At 35.4% G+C, this 18527-nt stretch overlaps 1 protein-coding gene across 6 annotated transcripts in view; it reads right to left on the reverse strand.

Moving 5' to 3' along the window:
* Positions 1 to 18527, reverse strand: part of RC3H1 (ring finger and CCCH-type domains 1) — a 75808-nt gene that overhangs the window by 42055 nt on the left and 15226 nt on the right. For 3 of the 6 annotated variants that reach the window (XM_070768887.1, XM_070768889.1, XM_070768888.1), the window contains one exon: positions 1 to 368. In XM_070768887.1, the coding sequence (XP_070624988.1) occupies positions 1 to 231 (231 nt within the window). In that variant the 5' untranslated portion in view covers positions 232 to 368. The other 3 variants (XM_070768890.1, XM_070768891.1, XM_070768886.1) reach the window with 1 other exon arrangement.

An 18527-nucleotide genomic window follows, 5' to 3' on the forward strand; every position in this document is an offset into this window, starting at 1 on the left:
CTGAGCACCCACTAGCTGCAACAATGCTGAGTTCACTGGGAGGAGTTCAATGTCTGTATTGATAGTGGTCTGGTCAAATGGGCAAGCCTTGCGGTGGAGTTTGTTCAGGCACATCTTGCAGACAGTATGGCCACAACCCAAACTGATGGGCTTTCTAATTGTTTCGTCAAAAGTCTGAGTGCAAATTGGGCAGGAGAGGAAATCCGTCCACTGTGGAGCTTGCACAGGCATTGTTCTGGAGTTACAATTTACTCACACACACACAAAATCTAAAGCAAAGATTCCACTGGAATCAAAATCTTTGAAAAAAGTTTTTTTTTTTTAAATATCTTCTGTAAATACAGTCAGCACATAGTGTGAAATATAACCTGAAAAACAAAGAAAGAAAATGACTGCCTTCCTTTACTGTACATTCTCACCCCACTACCTATAACATTTTATACCACATTTATATCAACACAGTCCACCTTTTTTGCATTTTGACAAAATCAGAGCCATAATAAAACAGCTAGTCTCATCCCTTCATTTTAGAGATGGAGAGTAGACCTCAGAAAAAGGAAGTAATTTGCTGTAGGTGACAATAACAAAGCTGGATCCAAGATCTAAGTCTCTCAATTTATCTAAGTTTATGATTGTTTTATATTTTAAAATTAGACTTAAGATAGCTAAGACTACTCTGATCTGCACACAATCTGTTCATCTGTGAAAATTCAGGAAGCTCTACACTTAACAATGTATACATTTCAGTGTATGTTATACCCTAATAAAGAGTTTTTTTTAAAAACTGGCCTAAAGTAAAAACTACCCTAAAATATTTTTATCATCAAATTCAGTGTGGGTAATGAGATTAAAAAGCGATTGTGGGGTTTTTAACATTTATCTTAAGAGTTTTTTTTTTTTTTTTTTAACTGGTAAAGATCTTTAAGCCTCTGTTATGGCTTATATTTGCTGCTATAGTATATTGTGTTATAGTTAAAATGATTTACTTCAAAAGATTTTTTAAATTCTCAAGTTTAAGAATGATAGAACAATACAGTTAACCAGAACACATATACAATCAGTTAAATTTTACTGTCTCTCCACTTCCTTTTGGTAGGGGATAAAAATCAAATTACAAAACTTATCACCTGTGTCTAACATAAATTTTCTTTACATATAAAATCTAATCTGAAATTTCTTGCACATATCTGAAACAACCTGCTATACTTACTGTAACTGTAGTTTCTAAAAATGAGAACTGATGAACAGAACAATAAACTAACACAGTATTACATGTTCTTAAAGATTTGATTATGCTCCCTAGAGACTGCTTATGGAAAAAAAGAAAAACTCATCTAAGCTGTAATTAATTAGAAAGGTAAATTATCTACACATTTTATTTTCCAAGCATTACATTTAATTTAGGTTTTACTGAAGTAATTCAACCTTAAATGCAAGCCCATTATTGAGAGAACAATTTCCATTAGTATGCTAAAAAATTTTATCCAGTCACTGAACAAATTTTTACTAAGCACTACTAGTACTGTGATCCAGACTCTGAATTATTAGGGAAACAATGAAACTCTGTAGTATCTGCCTTGTGAGTAACCTGAGCTTTGTCTGGATTTTTGTGCTATCAAATAAATGGATAATGGGGGAAAAAATATAAGAACCTAGACAGTTAACAAGTTAATTTCATATGTAGATCTAAAATTAAAGTTATCTGTGTATATGTTCAAATGGCCTGTGCAATAACAGGACAGAGTGAGTAAAGAAAATGCCCACATTTTTATTTCTATAATTAATTATAAATATTTTAAATAAAATATACCTGCAAATAGAATGAGTAGCTACAGGCATGTTTACATTAATTAAATCTTTATACTTAATAAAAAGAGACCATCATCCAAAGTGTTAAAAAAGAAAATGAAGTATCTAATTACTCAATTGTAAAGTCAAATGCTACAATTTGCATGGGGTTGTAGAATGCTCCAAAATAAAGGAGAAAAGTGCTTAAAAGACATAATATTTAGAACAAGAACTGGTTATTAGTCAGAAATGTTTGCTGAAGTTGATTAAGTATCATCCAATCTTTTCTATAAATTAGCATGCAGCTTAAATTAATGCCTAAAAAGAATGTGATCTTAGGTTAAACCTTCACACAGTGAATGATTCCTTCCTTTTTACTAGTATGGCTGTGTAAAGAACTTAACATTTGTTAATTAATCATAAAACAAAGTTAAAACATGGCTCTCTATTCCCTTAACACTGTAAAACTATAGAAACCCAAAAGAGCACAAAACATAAATGCTTTATTGCACAATCAGTATAATTTTTACTATTTATATGTCATGTGCCACATACTATAAATGTACTAAATGCTTTACATAGAACAAAATGATAAAAAGTAGGTAACTACTGTTATCTCATTTTACAGATACAGTTGACCCTTAAACATCATAGGTTTGAATACCAAGGGTCCACTTGTACGTGGAATTTTTTTTTTTCAATAGTAAATACTGCATATTACAACGACCTGCTTCCCTGGTGGCCCAGATGGTAAAGAATCTGCCTGCAATGTGGGAGACCTGGGTTCAATCCCCGAGTTGGGAAAATCCCCTGGAGGAAGGCATGGCAACCCACTCCAGTATTCTTGCCTGGAGAATCCCATGGACAGAGGAGCCTGGTGGGCTACTGTCCATGGGGTTGCAAAGAGTTGGACATAACTGAGTGACTAAGCACAGCACAGCACAACAACCTGCAACTGACTGAATCCTTGGGTGCAGAACCACAGATAAGGAGGAACCATACATATGGAGAGCTAACTGTAAATTAAACATAGATTTTCAACTGATCAGAGGGTCAATGGAGTTCAACTGTCAACTCCATGAGAAATGGAGGTTTAGTAAGGCTGAATAAGCTAAAAACAGAAAGAGCTGCAATAATAACCCAGATTTTATTGTTTAGTTGCTAAATTGCATCCTGCTCTTTTGCAACCCCATGGATTGTAGCCCTCCAGACTCTTCTGTCCATGGGAGTCCCCAGGCAAGAATACTGGAGTGGGTTGCCATTCCCTTCTTCAGGGGATCTTCCCAACCCAGGGATTGAACCCAGGTCTCCTGCACTGCAGGCAGATTATTTACTGTTTGAGCCACCAGGAAAGCCCAATATGCGTTGTGTATAGATTTTATAACAGGTAAAAGAAAAACATAATCACAGATTCTGAGACTAAATTCAATATAGTACAATTGGGGAGCTTGAAAAAAAAAATCAAAGCTACAGGGAAGCCAGAAACAAAACAAAAAATAAAACAGAGAGCAAGACAAAAAGATACGAGGTGAGACTAAAGAATTAGAAGGAACCAAAAACTATAGGATCTTTTAACTCATAACCAGTAGCTCATGGTAAAGAATCCACCTAAAAAGCAAGAGATTTTCCTGGGTCTGGAAGATCCCCTAGAGAAAGAAATGGGAACCCACTCCACTATTCTTGCCTGGGAAATCCCATGTACAGAGGAGCCTTGGCAGGCTATAGTCCATGGAGTCACAAAAGAGACAAACATGACTTTGCAACTAAACAACAACAATGGTATCTGATCGTAATGTTAAGGCACTGAAGAGCCAGGAAATGATCCACTTCATTGTTTTTTAAAACAAGGTATGCCTATACTATCAAAACATGCAGAATAATTAAAAAGAGAATTAAGCATGTAGAAATGTTAAGTTAAAGCAAAATTTTCAGACCAATATGTATGATGTCATTTGTGTTGGGGGGGAAAATCCTACAGTCTTGGTATCAATGAATATAAATGGATAGAAGAAAAAGATACAGAAAATATCTAACAAACTTAACAGCAGTTACACAGTTGGGCAACTTACAAAATGTATACAATCACAATTTACTTACATAAGTACAAAAAACCTGAAATAATGAAAACAAGAGAAGACAGACCACATTTAGAACACAAAGAATTACTATAAAACTATTAAAAACATTTTCTTTAATAAACTGATCTTCTTTTACTATACATATTTGGATGGTCAAGTCATCAAAATTACTTATTAGTTCTTTATAAAATTCATTAAAAACCCTTTAAGAACTTCTCTATAATTTATGTTTCAAAGAACTAGCATAATTTATTACTTTTATAATGAAATGTATCATTTCCATCTGTATTAACCTAGTAAAATGAAGTATATAATTGCTAACCCCTCACACATTCCAGTTAAGTAGCTCTTAGAGGCATAACAAAGTTTATAGAATTATCATTCAGAATCAGCACCCAGTTCTTCGCTAAAAAGCACTCTTTTGACCAAAAACATGGGTTTGAGAGACAAGGAGAGAACAATATTTTAAAAGTTTGACTTTGGATAGAAAATTTAATGAATAAGAATAGGGTTAAGTCACACTTTGATGATTCTATTTCAATCAGCAAAATCAAAAACCAAAGCTTTTCTCAAGACTCAAACTGTCATTAAGTTGTAGTGGATACAAGAAGAATTTTCACTTCCTCATTCTTTAAACATCTTTCTCCAAAGTCATCTTTTAAAACATTGTTCAAGCTTCTCAAAGACAGTTCTTTACACCACCTTCAACTACAAAACACATCTAAACCACAAAGGACATATGACTTTGCGAATATAATAAACATTCTTTCAATCAAGAGTAAACATGAGACACTTTAATCATAACAAGCATGAGGAGGCTGAGAAGACAAAGGAGCTGTCACTGGACAAAGAAACAGGAATTAAGTGACTTTGTTGGAATTCTAGATGTGTCCAAAGAGATTATTGCAACAGGTGACCACCGGGAATAAAAATGAAAAAAATAAAAAAGTAACAGGAAGAGAGTGCCACACCCCACCTACGGCGACTGTGCTGGTGTTTTGGTCTCACCACTCCAGTGAAATAAATGGCTCTTCTCAACATCACCAAGATCAAGTCCTGAGCTTTTGGAGTGGGAGCACTGACTCCAAGACCCTAGACTACCAGAGAACTAACCCTAGGGAGTATCAAATAGTGAGAACTCCCACAAAGGAAACCATAAGTATTCCTTGTGAGGAAAACACAAGTATTAAATAATACATTAGATGAGATGGATCTCATTGATATCTTCAGGACATTCCATCCAAATACAGAAGAATACACCTTCTTCTCAAGTGCACATGGAACAGTCAATTTAAGAAAATTGAAATCATTATCAAGCATCTTTTCTGACACACTAGACTAGATATCAATTATAAGAAAAAAACTGTAAAAAACACAAACACATTGAGATTAAACAATACATTTCTAAATAACCAACAGGTTACTGAAAAAATCAAAAGGGAAATCAAAAAATTTCTAGAAATAAATGACAATGAAAACACAACTCAAAACCAATGGGATGCAGCAAAAGCACTTCTAAGAGGGAAGTGTATAGCAATACAGTCCTACCTCAAGAAACAAGATAAACATCGAATAGACAACCTAACTTTACACCTAAATAAAGCAAGTGGAAAAGAAAAAGAACAACAACAACAAATTAGCAGAAGGAAATAAATCATAAAGATTAGAGCAGAAATAAATGAAAAAGAAATGAAAGAAACAGTAGTAAAAGATTAATAAAACTAAAAGCTGGTTCTTTGAGAAGATAAACAAAATTGACAACCCTTTAGCCAGACTCATCAAGAAAGAGAGAATAATCAAATCAACAAAATTAGAAATGAAAAAGGAGAGGTTACAACAGACAACGCAGAAATACAAAGGATTATAAGAGACTATTATGAACAACTATATGGCAATAAAACGGATAACCTGGAAGAAATGGACAGATTCTTAGAAAACTTTAATCTTCCAAGACTGAACCAGGAAGAAGCAGAAATTATTGAACAACCCAATTACAAGCACTGAAATTGAAGCTGTGATCAAAAATCTCCCAAAAAACAAAAGCCCAGGACCAGATGGCTTCACAGGAGAATTCTATCAAACATTTAGAGAAGAGCTAATGCCTATCCTTCTAAAACTCTTTCAAAACACTGCAGAGGGAGGAACACTTCCAAACTCATTCTACAAGGTCACTATCACCCTGATACCAAAACCAGACAAAGACAACACAAAAAAAGAAAACGACAGGCCACTTATCACTGATGAACATAGATGTAAAAATTCTCAATAAAATTTTAGCAAACAGAATTCACCAACACATCAAAAACCTCATACTCCATGATCAAGTTGGGTTTATTCCAGGGATGCAAGAATTCTTCAACATACGCAAATCAATCAATGTAATACACCATATTAACAAATTGAAAGATAAAAACCATATGATAATCTCAACAGATGCAGAAAAAGCCTTTGACAAAATTCAGCAGCCATTTATGATTAAAACTCTTCAAAAAATGGGCATAGAAGAAACCTACCTCAACACAGTAAAGGCCATGTATGATAAGCCTACAGCAAACATTCTTCTCAGTGGTGCAAAACTGAAAGCATCCCCCTAACATCAGGAACGAGACAAGGGTGTCCACTTTTGTCACTAGTATTCAACATAGTTCTGGAAGTCCTAGCTACAGCAATCAGAGAAGAAAAAGAAATAAAAGGAATCCAGATAGAAAAGAGGAAGTAAAGAGCTCACTGTCTGCAGGTGACATGATACTGTACATAGAAAATCCTAAAGATAGTATCAAAAAATTACTACAGCTAATCAGTTAATTTAGCAAAGTTGCAGGATACAAAATCAGTACACAGCAATCACTTGCAATTCTATATACTAACAATGAAATACCAGAAAGAGAAATTAAGGAAGCAGTCCCATTCACCATTGCAACAAAAAATAAAAATATCTCTAGGAATAAACTTACCTAAGGAGACAAAAGAACTCTACACAAAAAATTATCAGACACTGATGAAAGAAATCAAAGATGACATAAACAGATGGAGAGATATTCCATGTTCCTGGGTAGGAAGAATCAATATTGTGAAAATGACTATACTACTAAATGCAATCTACAGTTTCAATGTGATCCCTATCAAATTACCAATGGCAGTTTTCACAGAACTATAAGAAAAAATTTCACAATTCATATGGAAACACAAAAGACCCTGATTAGCCAAAGCAGTCTTGAGAAAGAACGATGGAGCTGGAGGAATCAACCTTCCTGACTTCAGATTATACCATAATGCTACAGTCATCAAGACAGTATGGTACTGGCACAAAAACAGAAATATAGCCCAATGGAACAAGACAGAAAGCCCAGAAATAAACCCACACACCTACAGGTATCTTATTTTGACAAAGGAGGCAAGAATATACAATGGGGGCAAAGACAGCCTCTTCAATAAATGACGCTGGAAAAATTGGATAGCTACACATAAAAGAATGAAATTAGAACACTTCCTAACACGACACACAAAGATAAACTCAAAATGGATCAAAGACCTAAATGTAAGACCAAAAACTATAAAACTGTTAGAGGAAAACATAGGCAGAACACTTGATGACAGAAATCAAAGCAAGATCCTCTATGACCCACCTCCTCCTAGAGTGATGGAAATAAAAACAAAAGTAAACAAGTGGGACCTGATTAAACTCAAAAGCCTTTTGCACAGCAAAGGAAACTAAGCAAGGTGAAAAGACAACCCTCAGAATGGGAGAAAATAACAGCAAATGAAACAACTGACAAAGGATTAATTTCCAAAATATACAAGTAGCTCATACAACTCAATGCCAGAAAAGCAAACAACCCAATCAAAAGTGGGAAAGAGACTTAAATAGACATTTCTTCAAAGAAAACATGCAGATGGCTAGCAAACACATGAAAAGATGCTCAACACCGCTCATTATTAGAGAAATGCAAATCAAAACTCCAATGAGATATCACTTCACACAGGTCAGAGTGGCCATCATTTCAAAAAGTGTACAACAACAAATGCTGGAGAGGGTGTGGAGAAATGGAACACTCTTGCACTGTAAGTGGGAATGTAAATTGATACAGCCACTATGGAAGATGGTATGGAGATTCCTTAAAAAACTAGGAATAAAACCACCATATGACCCAGCAATCCCACTCCTAGGCATAAACCCCGAGGAAACCAAATTGAAAAAGACACATTTCCCATTGTTCATTGCAGCACTATTTACAACAGCTAGAGCATGGAAGCAACCTAGATGTCCACCAACAGATGATGGATAAGGAAGTTGTGGTACATATACACAGTGGAATATTACTCAGCCATAAGAAGGAACACATTTGAGTCAGTTCTAATGAGGTGGATGAACCTAGAGCCTATTATACAGAGTGAAGTAAGTCAGAAAGAGAAAGATAAATATTGTATACTAATGTATATATACGCAATCTAGAAAAATGGTACTGAAGAATTTATTTGCAGGGCAGCAACGGAGAAACAGACATATAGAATAGATTTTTGGACATGAGGAGAGGGGAGGAGAGGGTGAGACGTATGGAGACAGTAACATGGAAACTTACATTACCATATGTAAAACAGATAGCCAATGGAAATTTGCTGTATGTCTCAGGAAACTGAAACAGGGGCTCTGTGTCAACCTAGAGGGGTAGGACTCGGAGGGAGATGGAAGGGAGGTTCAAAAAGGAGGGGATATATGAATACCTATGGCTGATTCATGTTGAGGTTTGACAGAAAACAACAAAATTCTGTAAAGCAATTATCCTTCAATTAAAAAACAAATAAAAAGAGTAAACACAAAATAAAATTATTAAATACCAACATCTAGATTCTTTAAACTTCCTCAGAGCAAGGCTATGTAAGAAAAAAAATTTTCTATTAATTAATGCACATGTGCTCAAAGTCTGCAGGTAAAATATGTGTTAGAGCTCAGACTAAATCTAGCTCATTAAGAGTAATTCTACTGGAACCTTCCTAATCAGAAACAGAACATAAATGATGGATCCTCTTATTTCTAAAAAAATACAAGAGTCACTCTGCTGCTCAATGATGAGAGCAATGGTTAACTTTCCCATCAGTTTAAACAAGACCTACTCTCCTTTGTAGATGGCAACAATTGGTGATCTTACTGTTGATAACTGATAATAGATCATTCAGAATACAAATTAAACAGCACTCAGTCTGACCTTGAAGAGAGCCCAAACTTATTTTAAAAAATCATATATAACTTCCCCAATAAAATACACATTCTTACACCCACAGGAGTATGCTTAAACAGCATTTAGAAGGTCATCTTCTGTGCCTTCTTCCATACCCTTGATAGGAGTTACTAGACAGAATGTGACATTGACATTTTACTAATTCTTCCCAACTTCTAAATTCTGATTAAAAACCATCACTCAAAATATCTCTTATGCTGTTGTTGTTCAATCACTCAGTCATGTCTGACTCTGCGATCCCACACACTGCAGCATGCCAGGCTCACCTGTCCTTCACTATCTCCTGGAGTTTGCTTAGATTCATGTCCATTGAGTCCATAATGCTATCTAACCATCTCATCCTTATCCACCTATATTAATAAAATTAATCTTCAATATTATCATCAGAGTTTTTTTTTCTTTTAAAAGGAAATAAAATCTTACCAGAGTAAGAAAATTATTTCAGTGAACAGTAAACAATAAAACCACTGACTCATTCCACCAGCTAAGTGACTAGTTTGCAGACATCAAACTCCAAGTCATGTAAATGCCTTGTAGTAACTCCTTTCAAACCCACGCCTCTGCAAAACAACAAACAACTACATGTTGTGAGCCTTAAGGTTTAAGGGTGATTAAAGCAATTCCCAAAGAGCTACTATAGGCAAAATTATGATAACATGATGTGTAACAGAGCTTGGCTTTCCAAAAGTAAACCATGTGTCATGTCTCATGCCAAGTGTTTTCAGGTGTGTCTCTCATTTAAATGTCCACGACAAATCTAAACCACAATCTAAACCACCACCAGTAACCAGTATTTGTTAAGCACCAACTAGGTGCCAGTACTTTCAGTGCTCTATATACTGTATCTAATTAATTAAATGTTCACAGCAACACTGTGATATAGTTATTTCCATTTCAAAGATAAAGAAACCAGAATACTAGTGAGTGGCTGGACTATGATTCAAATTCAGGCCAGCTTAACCCATAAGCTGGTACTTTAAAATTCTCTAATTTCTGCCACTTAACAGGTGCAATTAAGTCATTATGGCAAGGGAGCTTAGGATGATGGAAATGTTCTAAAATTGTGCCGATGGTTGCACAAGTCTAAAAATTTACTAAAAATTGTTGAACTGTACACTTAAGTAAATTTTACAGCATGTAAATTATACTTCAATAAAGCTGTTTAAATAGCCATTAAAGGTTTTTTATAAAGTCATAGTTTTTAATTTTAATGTAGTAATTTAAAAATATAAAGATACGTTTCAGACTGTTCTATGAGCACAGCAGTAATTCTAGTAGTAGTAGTAGTTTGGTCACTAAGTCGTGTCCGACTCTTGCAATGCCAAGGACTGTAGCCTGCCAGATTCCTCTGTCCATGGGATTCTCCAGGCAAGAATACTGGAGTGGGTTGCCATGTCCTTCTCCAGGGGATCTTCCTGACACAGGAATTGAACCCAGGTCTCCTGCATTGCAGGCAGATTCTTTACCGACTGAGCTACAAGGGAATAGCTAAATTAAATAAATAGCTAAATTATACTGCTTGGAAGATTTCATTTAAATATATTCAAACTGACATTTTAAAAATTGTTAAAAAGTTATTACCATCTCCTCCATCAAGGTTTATTTTATGCGTGTCTGATTTAGAGAGAGAAGTAAGAAAATTAAAATTCCTCAAGTATCTATTCTGGCCTAGTCACTCTTCAGAAGCATTATTATACCCATTTTATAGGTAACTCTTGATCTTCAGCAGCATTAAATAACTTGCCCAAAGTTAATAAATTGTCAAGTTGAGACTAAAACTCAGTTCTTATGTTAATTCACAGCGTAAGTTACCTAGAGCAAGATATTACATCAAACAAACAAAATCTTACTGTCTGTAAGAAGAAAATCCTGGATCTCCTTCCACCCTGCCCTACCCCATGAGATGAGTTTAATTATTATCTTTGGCCTTAATTTGCCATTTGCCTGGGACATTTCCATAGCAACCAATAAACAGGGCAACATCAGAGAAGAGAAAATTTTTAACTATCTTGAAAAGTGATGCTAAGAGCAGAAAATAAAAACAAAAAGAAGAAAAATAAATGAAGGTTTAGTACAATACCACTCAGGGTTATAATTCTCAGAATATTAGTTAATTCACATATAAAACAGTGTGAGATTTCTGAAGGCTCAAGGTTTCTCCAGCAATAACACCCTGTGAAGACTCAATTTTGACTGTAAAAATACTTCTTCCCAAAATAAACAAACTGAATTGTAACTTTATACTGTACACAACATCCTAGATATAAATAACTTAATATGCTAATGTTAGTGCAAATATAGACAAATTCTTAGGACCGGTATAAAGAGAAGGACTTCTGACTTAAAAGGAGGAACAGGCCTGGAAAACAGAACTTGATTAAAAGGGTTGAGAAAGCTGCACAGGGCTAATTTAGGTGGCTTATTTTCCCAGAGTTCAGAGGGACAAAAGCAAACACTTCTATTTCCAATGTAAAGCCAAATTTAGCAGAAGAAATAGTAAGGAAGGATAAAGCCATTCACAGAGAAGCTGCTTGATCAAGCTGAAACACTGCAAGTGAAGGACAGCTACTAACTTTGGGTATAAAGTCTGAAGCTTCAGATTCCTATTCTATATAGCAAAGTTCTACACTGTGTGTAAAACATGCTCCACAAGAGGTCATTAGAGTTATTACAGAGGTGGTGAAATAAAAAGGCCAAAGTCAAAAGCATCATCTTAAAGGAGCTGTGAGGCAGTAGGCAGGGAAACTTATCTGTCATAGCAAAACATCAAAGAGTTTTTTTTTTAGTTTGCATTAATAGTCTGCTGAAGATTACATATGCTGTATGTACATATGTCCTCACCATTTAATGGTGGCCCAAAAATCAAAGAATAATGAGAATAACAAAGTCAGATATATGTTGTTAACTGCTTTCAAATTAATTGTAGATGTCTGAAACTTGTTTTCTTTGTGAAAACTGATGTCTTATGAATAATAACACTTCCTAAAAAACAATAACAAAACCAACACCAAGAACAATGCACAGAAACTGTTTTGAGCCCTTTCTGTATATTAATTCATTTTACTTTAAAAATTAAATATCTTTTAAAAAAAAGAAAAATAAGAAAATAAGCTTAAAGACAGGAAAAAAAAAAAAAAAGTGAAGTCTCCTTAATTAAGACTCTTTTTTAAGCCAAAAAGATAACTCACTTATCTTTTGAAATCTGTCCTCCTGCTAAAATAATGGCTCCTTTTCATAAAGGAAGTTTACTCCTCCTGTCCCCAGAAGTTATTTTGAGACACAATGACAAATCTGATTGGCAAGTCCTCAATAATCTTGAATGTAAGGGAAAATGTTCACTATAAAAAAAAAAATTAACTTGTGTCTCAGAAATTTATATTCCAGATTGTTAAATACTAATTTATAAAACTCCTGAGGAATTCAATGAAATTGAGACATTTTAAGGCACAACACTAATACTGTTTCTTTAATGTATCCTAATTTATTAGTTCTTTCCTTGCTTATATGGAAGCATTTAAGCTTAAATCTTTGTGAAAAAGACTTAAAAAAAAAAAATTTTACTTCTATCTCTACAATGCTATAAGTAAAAAAAAAAAAAAAGTAACTCAATCCCTGTGCCTATCCTCTGGTCTCTATTTTCTTCTCCCTCACCTCTGAGTTTTCAAATTATCACTTTATCCCAACCACTATTAGTGTATCAACAATCTTCTTATGAAATTCAACAGTCACATCTCAATCCTTATCTTCTTTCTATGTGTTTAGTAATGTTAACCAGTTTCTCCTGCAAATGCTGCCCTTCTGGGCTTCTATAATGGCATACTTTCCAGGTATTCCACTAATTAGCAGGCTACTCCTTACATGTCCCTTTTGAGGGCTTCTCCTTCTCTGCCCATCCTTGCCCTCCACCCATAAATGCAGTTCTTCAGAATTCCTTCCTCAATTCTCCTCTCTACAAAATTTCCCTGAGTGATTTCATCTACTTTCAGCTTTTGACTACCAACTGGATGCTTATGACTTCCAAAATTTCAAGCCACTCTTCTGAGTGCCAGCATCATATAACCAGTTGACTACTAGTCATTCATGTCCAACTGGGGTCTCAAACTATCTCAACCATACCAAACCTTTTGTTCCGTATGTTAATGATGAAGTGACTTACCTATTGAGAGAAGCATGAGTAATCATCCTTCACTATTCAGTTTTCCTCAAACCTGCTCTCCCCTCAACTAACAATCATTATGTCCCATTCATTTTATTTCCTCAGTGTTTTTTGAAACCTTTCCATCCATTTTTAAATCCTTACTTTAGGCTGCCAACATCTCTAACTGGGATTGCTGTGACAATTTCTTAAGTCCATGTTAAAAGTATCCTCAACAGAGCAGGTTCTTTAAAATCAGAGAATGTCTTGGGCTTCCCCCCGTCCCCTTTCTTGATATCTTCCCTATGGTTTTAATACAGAAGAAGCCAGCTAATATACAATAGCAAACATATCAAGCTGGAATATTTATGCTTTCACCAACAGAAAGTCAACTGAATTAATAGAAAGCTGCTAGAGAAGAAACCTAGGGCTTTACTATCCAAAGTATCACGTACAGATAAACAAGGATAGATAAGACTTGAATAACACTATAAATCAACTAGACTTAAGACATCCATAGAATGTTCAACACAACAGAACTCTTTAAGTGCTTATGCTTATGAAACATTCTCCAAGATAGACCATATATGCTAGATGATAAGACAAGTCTGAGTAAGCTTAAAAGGATTGAAATCATAAACACTGTAGTCTCTGAATACAATGGAATGAAATTACCAACAAAAAAACCCTTAAACTCACAAATATAGGGAAGTTAAACAACATACTGTTGCCATTTCCTTCTCCAATGCATGAAAGGAAAAAGTGAAAGTGAAGTCGCTCAGTCGTGTCCAATTCTTAGCAATCCCATGGACTGCAGCCTACCAGGCTCCTCCGTCCATGGATTTTCCAGGCAAGAGTACTGGAGTGGGGTGCCACTGCCTTCTCCAATACTGCTAAATAACCTAAGTCAAAGAAGAAATCAAAAGGGAAATTAGAAAATATTTTGAAATGAATGAAAATGAAGATACACCATACCAAAATTCATGGGATGCATTTAAAGTAAGGCTTAGATGGATTTTAATAGCCTTAAGTGTCCATATTAAAAAGAAGAAAGTCTCAAATCAATAATCTTACTTTCCCACCTTAAGACATTGGGGAAAAAAAGATATCTAACACCAGCAACACAATGACAAATTCTCTGTGGCCAAAATATAAGTTCTGAATTTAATATTGTTAAGTAATGCCAATTTTAGATGATTTCTTCCCTAAATACTACAAAAGAGAAACTTATAAACAAAAGACATTAAAAACTTAAAAACCCAAGTATTCTAATATCACAAACAGTTTAATATTAGTTAATGAGGTGTAAATGCAATTAAAAAAAAATCTTGACAGTTCCTTTTTACAATGAATATACATATTTCAACTTGGAAGAGGGAGGTAGAGAGATACTTCAAGGCTGATGTACCCAAATATAAAATCTAGGGTTTTGTTTGATTATTTTAAGCAGATAACTTATAAGCAATCAAGTCTTAACATCAAAGCTAGCAAATAATAGAGGAAACAATTCTCAACTGTATCTTTCAGAGGGCCTCTGGGATACCACTTATTAGTAGCAAATTATGCTGGCATTCCTATCTTTGAAGGAGATTATCACAGGTTCAAGTAATAAGTGAGCAATATGACAACCCAGATAGTGTACTAAAAAGAAAAGACATCTCTTTGCTGACAAGATCTATAAAGTCAAAGCTACAGCTTTTCCAGTAGTCATGTACAGACAGATGTGAGAGTTGGACCCTAAAGAAGACTGACAGCCGAAGAAGTGATGCTTTTGAACTACAGTGCTGGACTCTTAAGAGTCCCACAGACTGGAGATCAAACCAGTCAATCCTAAAGGAAATCAACCTTGAATATTCATTGGAAAGACTGATGCTGAAGCTGATGCTCCAATACTTTGGCCATGTGAGCCTATTCACTGGTAAAGACCCTGATGCTTGGACAGACTGGAGGCAAAAGAAGAGGGCGGCAGAGGATAAGATAGCATCACCGACTCAATGGACATGAATTAGAGCAAACTCCAGGAGATAGTGAAGGATAGGGAAATCTGGAATGCTGCAGTCCATGGGGCTGCAAAGAGTTGGACATGATTTAGCAACTGAACAACAACATAAGCAAATGGAAATTTAAAGGAATGACAAGTTCTAAAATAATAATAGAATGTATGGATGGGTCAAAATATTCTAAAAACTTAGAGTGCTTTATTTTTTAATCCTCATAATAACCTTGCAAAATATTATTACAACTTTGAGAAAATCAGGGCTCAGAAAAGTTAAGCAATGTTCTTAAGATCTCACAGCCACCAAGGGTTGAGATTCCAACCTAGTTTATCTAACTTTACTCTGAAAAAAGTTTTCCCTTAGGTTTTTGAATCATTTCCTGTGACAGTCTGCAAAGATGGCCACAGTTCCTCCCATCCCTTTAGCTACACCCCTTTGTAATTTGACTTTGCTATTCTTTCTATCAAGAAAGAGAATCTTTTCCTCCACTTTGAATCTGGGTGACCTTGGCTTACTTTGAAAACTGTAGTTGAATATAGCATTAGTGATGTTTGTAGAGCTCCAGACAGAACATAAAAGCCTCAAGAAACCTTGCAACTTTCCACTCTTACTCTCTTGGAACATGGTGCCACTATGTGAAGGGCACCTGAGCTAGACCTGAGATGAGACCAACAGAACAGAGAAAAATTGTCCCAGCTCAGACCCCTAGAACAATCAGCCCCAGTTTTAGCTGCCAGATGACTAACCTCTGAGACCAGCAGCAGAACCACCTGCAGCTAACCTAGTTCCAAGCACTAACTCAATTATAAGCAAACAGTTGCTGTTTTAAGCCACTTTAAATTTTGGAGTGGTTTGTTACTCAGCAATAGATTATCTGATTGTTTATATAGTCAAGACACAATTTTACATTTATAAATTTCACTAAAGCCTTTTGAGAAAAGAATAATACTGAATATTCATAGTAGAATCTAAAAGGTTCCCTCAACTGAATTATAAACTTTTAATAAAGTGAATCTCTTCTTTTTATAAGGCCTAAAAATTACCAATATATTTAAGTACCTTCACAAACACCACATGCCTAAATTTAGCTTCTTATTCTTGCAGCATAAATTATCAGTAACTGAGAAGAGCACTCAAGTGTACCAAAATGGTGATATTTTCAAAGCACAGCATGAACAACAAATCCTTAGACTTAACAATATGTACTACTTAGGCTTAATTTGGAGAAGGCAATGGCAACCCACTTGCCTGGGATATCCCATGGACAGAGGAGCCTGGTAGGCTGCGGTCCATGGGGTCGCTAAGAGTCGGATACAACTGAGTGTCTTCACTTTCACTTTTCACTTTCATGAATTGGAGAAAGAAATGCCAACCCACTCCAGTGTTCTTGCCTGGAGAATCCCAGGGACGGGGGAGCCTCGTGGGCTGCTGTCTATGGGGTCGCATATAGACGGACACAACTGAAGCAACTTAGCAGCAGCAGCAGGCTTAAATCTATCTGAATTTTTGTGTTCTATTCCAACCTAATACACTGAAACTGTCATCTATGTAACAGTCCTCCATGTTAATGTGCCAGAGCAGCATTATTACCTTATTGAAAGTGATTCAAATACTCCCAAGTTAGCTGTTATTAGTCTTCACTGGCACAATCTAAAGGCCTAAACTTCCTTACCAGCATCACCTTAGTCATCTTCAACAGGCTATACTTGCTTTCACCCACCTCTAACTTACCTTTATGTACTCCCTGAATCTTTTCCCCCTCTATCCCATATCCCAAAACTGTGTGTGGCGGGGGTGGGATCTGGGTGCTAAGCACTTACAAACCATCTCATTTAATCCTCCAACAACCTTCTGATCAGGTTACAGCAACTTCTATTATTTCTTTGGAAGAGAACCACAAAGCATATTTTATTAGAATATTTCACTGAAAAATAATCAGGGGACTAAAACACAAAGTGAATTTTAATTTTATAAATATTTTAAGATACTTAATTTATTGAAATATAACATACATACATAAAAGGTATACAGAGTGTTCAGCTCAATGAATTATCAAAGTAAGCATACCTGTATACCCCGTCCTTCCCAGAAAGCCCCTCACTATCCTTCTCAATCATTATCTCTTTATTCTTGTCAGAGCCCACTGCTATCCTAACTTCTAATATTGTAGATTAATTTTAACTATTTTAAAATTCTATGTAATGAAGTCATCAGCATGTGTTTTCTATTTTGGCTTCTTTCATTCAACATATTTGTTAAGGTTGTTTTTCCTACACTTACATTACTAAACTGTTACAAAACATTCCAGTTAAACTACAATTAGAAAGCAAACCTTCATGAACTCATTTTTGGAGTACTGATGATATTTGATTTTGAATGAAGCAAATTTCTAGTGCTGAACTAGAAGGAAAACACCAGGTATCAAACAACAAAACTGGAGAACAAAGAATTCCCTCTTTACTCAAGAAAACAAAGCAACACATGTGTTACACTAATAGCCCTCAGTCCAGTTCAGTCGCTCAGTCGTGTCCAACTCTTTGCGGCCCCATGAATCACAGCCCTAGGCCTTTACTTTTACTTGTTTCTACCTTTTTCTTCCTGAGGGAGCTTGTGTCCTAGACTTCCTTGTGGAACTTCGTAGCTACCACAGGGCTCTGACTGAGTCTAGAACTGGGCAGCAAAGAAAAAACAGGCACATGTATTCAGAATAGGTAAGCTTCAAAGGCAATGTGCTTCTTTTGCAATGGGTGGGTGATACTTAGTGCACACTCTGACCTAGGGAATCTTTGTGTTAAAGATATAACCTATTTAATAATAGCAAAATAACAATAACATTCGTACTATTAAAATGTCCCCATAATCTACTGGCCAAGGCCTAAGGACATTTTTATCACTGTTTATTTTAGTGAAATATGCCTAAAAGAATTCAAACTATTTCCAGAACACAAAGTCACAAGGATATTCAACTGCACATACTTGAAAAAGAATGCTTAAAAAAAAAAGTATAGATTCATTTTCCACTTTAGAACTATTTCTAGACTGTTAATCTCAGGTAAACTTCTATTTTGAAGAGTTTAAAAGAATGAACCAATTGCTACATGGAGTCCAAACCCAGAAGCCTACAGCTACAATGTATCTTATTTACATATATCAAGTGGTTTGAAAAAGCCATATAAATTGTAAAAAGATATTTTGCTGTTCCCAAGTAGTAGCTCAGAGAAGGCAATGGCACCCCACTCCAGTACTCTTGCCTGGAAAATCCTGTGGACGGAGGAGCCTGGTGGGCTGCAGT

Source organism: Bos indicus, chromosome 16, assembly GCF_029378745.1.
Source record: "Bos indicus isolate NIAB-ARS_2022 breed Sahiwal x Tharparkar chromosome 16, NIAB-ARS_B.indTharparkar_mat_pri_1.0, whole genome shotgun sequence".
NCBI lineage: Eukaryota > Metazoa > Chordata > Mammalia > Artiodactyla > Bovidae > Bos > Bos indicus.